General features: G+C 46.5%; 1 protein-coding gene across 1 annotated transcript; it reads left to right on the forward strand.

Annotated features, from left to right (window-relative positions):
- The first annotated feature begins 343 nt into the window (after positions 1-343).
- On the forward strand, positions 344-1,461 carry LOC148341757 (general transcription factor II-I repeat domain-containing protein 2B-like). The gene is made up of 3 exons (XM_088287944.1): positions 344-1,006; positions 1,116-1,300; positions 1,376-1,461. The coding sequence occupies exons 1-3, from the start codon at positions 351-353 to the stop codon at positions 1,459-1,461; spliced, it is 927 nt and encodes a 308-aa protein (XP_088144070.1). The 5' UTR covers positions 344-350.
- Positions 1,462-6,667: the final 5,206 nt, after the last annotated feature.

Consider the following 6,667-nt stretch of genomic DNA (forward strand, 5'->3'; position numbering starts at 1 on the left):
AATCAGATCACAAGTTGGTTACAGTGAGCCTTCTCGCTGGCCTTATGCTGAGGGTGATGAACGCGTTTTGTGATTGGATACTCACTCGTGAGGGGGCAGCGCGATGCCGAATCAACACACCCGAAAGTCATAATTGGCGGCCGTTCGAAAATCTAAAATATATTCTTGCTTTTTTTAAACCACAATGGCCAAAGGAGGCAAAAGCATGGATTTAATTGCAGATACACTTGCAAGGACATTTTCAAGTTGGACCTTTCAAGAGAAGCTATATCGTCCAACACTCAGTCAGTGGTGCGTAAGTGCGTTTCTGGATATTATTTGTAGATAAATATATATAGGTAAATGCTTGTATGGACACGTTGGGACTGAAATGGGACAGACTGGCAGGTGTCACCACGGACGGTTGTCCAAATCTTACCGGGAAAAATGTCGGACTTTTAAAACGCATGCAGGATAAAGTGACTGAAATGGACCCTGATCAGAAATTAGTATTTTTACATTGTATTTTACACCAACATGTGTTGTGCAAATCAGTGCTAAAAATTAACCATGTTATCGATGTTGTTACAAAAATAGTTAACTTCATCAGGGCGCGGGCACTGAATCACAGACAGTTTGTCACACTTCTGGAGGAGCATGAGAGTGAGCACAGTGACATTGGCTACCACACTTCTGTGAGATGGCTCAGCCTGGGCAAAGTGTTAAAAAGAGTCTGGGATCTGAAAGCAGAAATCCAGGAGTTTTGTGAGACAAAAGGCAAGGCCATCCCAGAGTTTGCAGATGAGGTCTGGATGGCAGATTTCGCATTTGCTGTTGATGTGACTGCACTGATGAATGAACTGAACACCAAGCTGCAAGGCAAGGGCCTTTTTGTACATGAAATGCACACCTTGGTGAAGGCTTTCATGAGAAAGATACAGTTTCTTTCAAGACAACTGGAGAGCAACACTCTCACTCACATGCAAACCCTGAAAGAAGTCACACCATCAGCTGATAACCTCTGCAGGTAACTCATCCATGTTAGGAGCATTGCATGGTGAGTTTGCAAGGCGATTTGAGGATCTAAGAACAATGGAGGATGAAATCCACATGATTTCCCCTCCCTTTACCTTCAGTGTGGATGATGCACCCAGTGATGTTCAGATGGAACTCATTGACCTGCAGTCTGATGGAGTACTGGCAGAGCACTTTAAGTCAGGATCTCTGCTGGATTTCTACTCTTCTCTCAAGGAGGAGAACTTTCCAAACATTAGGAGACATGCTCAGAAGATGTTTGTTCTCTGTGGCTCTACCGACATTTGTGAACAAACATTTTCAATTATGAAGTTTACAAAATCCAGGGACAGATCCTCTCTCACTGATGATCATCTGTCAGCTGTGCTTCGCATCTCCACTTCAGACATTCAGCCTGACTTTGATGCACTTGTTAAAGCCCAGCAGAGATTAGATTTCTCTCACTGAACAAGAAAAATGAACATTGAAACACCAAATGAGGCAGTTAGACCACAAATGTAGGCATGTTACTGTAAGGCACCAGATAACAATGAACTGGGACACTTTTTCTCAAAATCACAGTTCAGTGACAGTCAATATGTTGTATCTTGCTAAATGTTTGGTGCAAAAAGACAATATTGTGATGTCTTTAAAATGCTCAGAACCTTTACACAACTATCCAACAGTATATGGAACTCAAAATGTGTTTTGAAGTGAATGTGACAGAATATGTTTACTAATATGAGTCACAAATAGTAAAAAATGTTAATATTTTGTCTACCATTGTGTTGAGAAATTTGAATGAATACATTTTTGTAAGGCAACCTCATTTTTTCAGTTTATTTGGTATTTAGTTTCATTGCTTAACTTTAATATATACTCTTGCCAGCTTGTCAAAACAGTGCTATTTACTGCTTTTTAAAAAAGAAATACAATTAATATTATGCAGAATTGAGTTCAGCCTTTTGGCCCGGCCCTCCACAATATTTTATGTTTCTTATGTGGCCCCATGGAAAAAATAATTGCCCACCCCTGATCTAGGTAGACAAAAACAAACCGGTTCAACATGTCTCTCAGGATGTCATTCATGAGGGCTTGGAACACCGCAGGGGCGTTTGTGAGGCCAAAAGGCCAAAATGACCCAAGGGAGTGTTGAATGCCGTTTTCCACTCATCACCCTCTTTAATAAGGACCAAATGATAGGCGTTTCTGAGATCCAGTTTGGAGAAGACCTGGGCCTCGCAGAGAGGTTCAAATGACGGATCGATGAGTGGAAACGAGGACTTATTTTTAACTGTGATATCATTTACGCCCTTGAAGTCTATACAGGGGCGGAGTGAGGAATCTTTCTTCTTAACGAAGAAGAATCCTGCCCCGAGGGGTGAGGAAGAGGGCCGAATGAGACCGGAGGCGAGGGAATCTCGAATGTACGTCTCCATGGCATCCCTCTCTGGACGGGAGATGTTGTACAGTCGGCTGGTGGGGAGGGAAGCTCCAGGGAGAAGGTCAATGGCGCAGTCGTAAGGGCGGTGAGGAGGCAAGGTGAGAGCGAGGTCCTTACTGAACACCCGGGAGAGGTCATGATAGTTGGAGGGCACCGAGGAAAGATCCGGAGGAGTCGTAGCCGGAGGGGAAGATCAGGGAGCCGGGTCAGCGGACAACAGGCACTGCGAGTGGCAAAAAACACTCCAGCTGGTAATGGAGCAGTTTCTCCAGTCGATGGAGGGGTTGTGTTTTTGGAGCCAGGGGAACCCCAGCACTAGGGGAACATGGGGTGAATTGATGAGGTACAGCTGAATGGTTTCTCTGTGGTTACCTGAGATGATGAGTGTAAATGGTATAGTTTGCTGGGAGACCAAGGAAATGAGATGTCCATCCAGGGCCACCACTCTTCGAGGGGAAGTAAGGGGTTCCCAAGAAACCCCCAACTGTTTAGCCAGGGCTTGATCTATGAAGTTGCCATCTGCTCCGGAGTCGATTAAAACAGGGATTGAGAAGGATTTGCTTTGCCATAAGATACTGGAGGGAACAGACATGCGAGGGGAAGAGATGCAATTTGGCTCACCAATGTGCTCTCCTTCATTGGCAAGCCCCGTCTTTTGGCCTAGATGGACAGGCAGCAAGATAATGTCCGGGGTTTCCACAATAAATACACAAGCGATTAGTCAAACGTCTATGGCGTTCCTGAGCGTCCAGACCAGTCCTTCCCAGTTGCATAGGCTCCTCCTGGCGAGCAGAGGGCAGAAATTGGCCGGGTGATGACGGCTCAGAATGATAGACAGGCGGAACGGCTTTTCCGTCCCCCCTCCGCGATTTTTCTGCGCTTCTCACTCTCAGCCGATTGTCAATTTTTATGGATAGTGAGACCAACTCCTCGAGGGAGGTGGGCTCGTCACGGACCGCCAGCTCATCCTTTAATCGTTCGGTCAAACCATTCACAAAAATACCTCTCAGAGCGGGCTCGTTCCATCCACACTCGTTCGCCAGGATTCGAAACTCGATGGAGTAATCCGCTACGGATTGTGTTCCCTGCCGAAGGGCTAGCAATCTGCGGGTCGCTTCGCGTCCTTTGACTGGGTGATCGAAAACCCTCCTTAGTTCCTGGCAAAAATCTGCATAAGAGGACATCACTGGCGAAGACGCCTCCCACAGCGCCGTAGCCCATTTTGCGGCTCTTCCGCGTAACAGGTTAACCATAAAGGCTATTTTGGATCGATCAGAGGGGTAGCTTAGCGGTTGTAAGTCAAAAACTAACGAAGAATTCAGGAGAAACTGACTACATGATCCTAGATCCCCGGTAAACGGCTCGGGAGTAGGAACAAAAGGTTCCTTGCTGCCAAGAGCGGGCATTGCGGAAGCAGAAGGGACCGGGGGAGTGTTTACGGGAGGATGGGTGGAGGGAGAGAGAGATAGGACCTGGGTGGAGAGGTGCGTGATCTTATGGTGTAGATTTTGGACCGATTCCATAAGCTCGTGAAACATTTTTTCGTGGCGGCCGAGCTGCCTACCTTGGATAGATGGGGCTTCTTTGAGGGGATCCGGGGTCGCTGGGTCCATTGTATTGGCCGGATTATTCTGTCACGGGTTGAGGAACCGTAATGGAGAGAGAAAAGGAACCCAAGAGCAACCTGGATATGAGATGGGATTTTATTTGTGCGGAAGCGGGTCCGGAGTTCTGCAGGGCAGGCGAGGGGGCGGTAGACGCGGCGGGAAGCAAGCGCAGGCAGCGGGTCCGGAGGGCGCAGGTCGGGCGATGAGGTGAGAGACGCGGTCTGGTCTTCTCGGGAAGGCGGTGGTGTCACGGGCTTGGGCGGGCAGGAAGAAGGCTTGAGGAAGCACATAAGAGAACGGAGTTATTACGAGCACCAAGGACAGCGCCAACAATGCCAATCTGTGTCATGCAACTGCGGCCAAAGTACCACGGGTATAACGGGATAATCCGGCGCCTGACTCCTGGCTGCGCTGATCTTTTATGCTGTTGCTGATGAGCTGCAGGTGCACAGGGGCCGGCGCCAGAAATTGCAGGGGCGTGCCTGGGCGTAGAACCAGGAAGTTGCCCAAGCCCTGCAAGACAAGTCATAGACTCCACCAAACATTAAAAGCACAGGACATCACAAAAATCGTGTCATATGACGAAAGCGATGTGCAACAACAAACTATAGGAGACCCAGAGCATGCTGTTAATGCAGTAAAAGAAGATAAATGGATTGCACCACTGCTTGTCAATGGCACACTTGTTACTTTTAAAATTGACACAGGAGCAAAAGCAAACATAATTAACGAAAAAGACTTGAAATCACTTGAAGAGAAACCGGAAAGAGTCACAGACAAGGCCGTGAAATTGAAAACTTACAACAATCAGCCAATAAAAACAAAGGGATGTTGTAGGCTAAAAGTGACAGCAAAGGGAAGACAACACAAATTAACGTTCACAATTGTGCCAAGTGGACTGGAGTCAATCCTGAGAGACAAGACATCTGAAGATCTTGGATTGATAAAAAGAATCAACCAAATCAACAGCAAGGATGTCAATAAGAACAACAAAGTGTTGCAGAGTGAAGGTAGTAAGAGTATAGGGAACAAATACTTTTCTGTCTTCAAAGGTTAAGGGACGCTACCTTACACTTATAAAATACAGCTCAAGGAAGATGCTAAACCTGTAGTACATGCCCGAGAAGAGTTCCAGCCCCTCTCAAAGAGAGATTAAAAAAGGAACTGAGCAGAATGACATGGATCGGAGTCATAGAGAAAGTGGAAGAAAATTCCATCACGTGTGTTAAAAAGGGGAACTCCCAAGAGTTACGTGTTTGCCTCGACCCCAAAGATCTGAATGAAAACATTAAAAGAGAACATTATCAGATTCCCAAGCGTGAAGAAATCCTGAGTGACATGGCAGGTGCGAAGTACTTTAGCAAATGAGATGCATCGCATGGATTTTGGCAGCTGAAGCTGGACACCGAAAGCAGCAGGTACACCACCTTCAACACACCATTTGGGCGTTTCTGTTTTCTGAGACTGCCATTTGGCATAAGGTCTGCGCCTGAGTTCTTTCACAGAGCTATGGAGTCAATCATAGAAGGTCTGGAAGGAACCCGTGTGTACATTGATGATTTGGTTGTTTGGGGAAACACGGAACAAGAACACAATGAGAGACTTGAGGAACTGCTACAAAGAGTTAAAATGAATGGACTAAAACTGAAACGAGAGAAATCTCTAATCTCGTTGCACACTTGAGTACAATGTCAATAAAGGGAATTATGATTTCTGAAATGTCTGTTTGGAGTTACAGAATTGACATTCTTGGGAGACAAGCTCACAGCAGATGGAGTGGTGCCAGGCAGAACCAAAGTGCAAGCAATGCCGGACATGCCAGCTCCAACTGAGAAAAAAGGACTTCTGCGAGCAATGGGGATGATAACCTTCCTGGGCAAGTTCATTCCAAACCTCTCGTCGAGGACAAAGTCCCTTAGAGAGCTGCTGCATCACAACGTAGTCTTTGAGTGGACAACAAAACATGACGAAGAATGGCAAGATCTAAAGAGAACTGTGACAGCTGAGCCAGTCCTTGCCTACTTTGATCCATCAAAACTAACCAAAATTTCCACTGAAGCGTCGAAAGATGGGCTAGGTGCCGTACTGCTGCAAAAGGCGAGAGACACATGGCAACCTGTAGCCTATGCATCCAGGTCAATGTCAGAGACTGAAAAACACTATGCTCAGATCGAAAAGGAGTCACTGGGTCTAGTGTTTGGATGTGGCAAATTTCACACGTATGTTTATGGACTGCCCACGTTCATAGCAGAGACTGATCATAAGCCACTGATTTCAATTAGAAAGAAAAATCTCAATGACATGACGCCCAGAATTCAACGCATGATGACATTGCAGCGCTATGATTTTGAGCTAATATACACGCCTGAAAAATACATTGTGCTTGCTGATGCGTTATCCCGAGTGCCGCACCCTATCAGTGACATCAAGGACTACGTTACGGCGGAGGAGGCTGAGGCTCACATCATCACTTCAAGCCCTTTATACCCACAGGCAAATGGGCAGGCTGAGAAGGGAGTGCAAATCATCAAGAGACTGCTAAGGAAGGCCAAGGATGATGCATCTGATCCTTACCTTGCCCTATTGAGTTACAGAGGTGCACCTGTGGAGTGGGGAGCTTCTT

This window comes from Idiotropiscis lumnitzeri, chromosome 2, assembly GCF_059441095.1.
Source record: "Idiotropiscis lumnitzeri isolate Australia: NSW breed Sydney's pygmy pipehorse chromosome 2, RoL_Ilum_1.0, whole genome shotgun sequence".
NCBI classification, from domain to species: domain Eukaryota; kingdom Metazoa; phylum Chordata; class Actinopteri; order Syngnathiformes; family Syngnathidae; genus Idiotropiscis; species Idiotropiscis lumnitzeri.